Below are 339 nucleotides of genomic sequence, written 5' to 3' on the forward strand. Positions count from 1 at the left end.
TGGCTTTGGGAATGGAGGAGGGCGTGCGGGAGGCCACGGCGAGCCACGTGCGGGAAGTGTTGCGACACCACGGGGCCACAGGCCTCCCGGCTGCTGACCGGCTCTCCCTGCTGCGCTACGTGGCCGGGGATGGGTGCCATGCTGAGCTGCGGGGCCTCCCCCTCCTGCCTCGCGCTGATGGGACCTTCGTGGCCTTTGGGACTGCGTCAGCCATTGTCTATGTGGACACGTCCGACTGCCCCAGGTGAGTCCACTGCCCCAGGCAGCCCCATTCCCTCTGGGAATGGGCAGGTGAGCCGGTTGCCCCGGGCCCAGCTCCTGCTCTTGAGCTGCAAGCGG

The 339-nt window shown here is 68.7% G+C and overlaps 1 protein-coding gene across 1 annotated transcript in view; it reads left to right on the plus strand.

Annotated features, from left to right (window-relative positions):
- Positions 1-11: 11 nt before the first annotated feature.
- Positions 12-339, plus strand: part of LOC104623617 (sacsin-like) — a 5,140-nt gene continuing 4,812 nt past the window's right edge. The window contains exon 1 of the mRNA XM_010290762.1: positions 12-244. Coding sequence (XP_010289064.1) covers positions 12-244 — 233 coding nt within the window. The remainder of the gene's footprint in view (positions 245-339) is intronic.

Source organism: Phaethon lepturus, unplaced genomic scaffold (genome assembly GCF_000687285.1).
Source record: "Phaethon lepturus isolate BGI_N335 unplaced genomic scaffold, ASM68728v1 scaffold8517, whole genome shotgun sequence".
Taxonomy (NCBI): Eukaryota; Metazoa; Chordata; class Aves; order Phaethontiformes; family Phaethontidae; genus Phaethon; species Phaethon lepturus.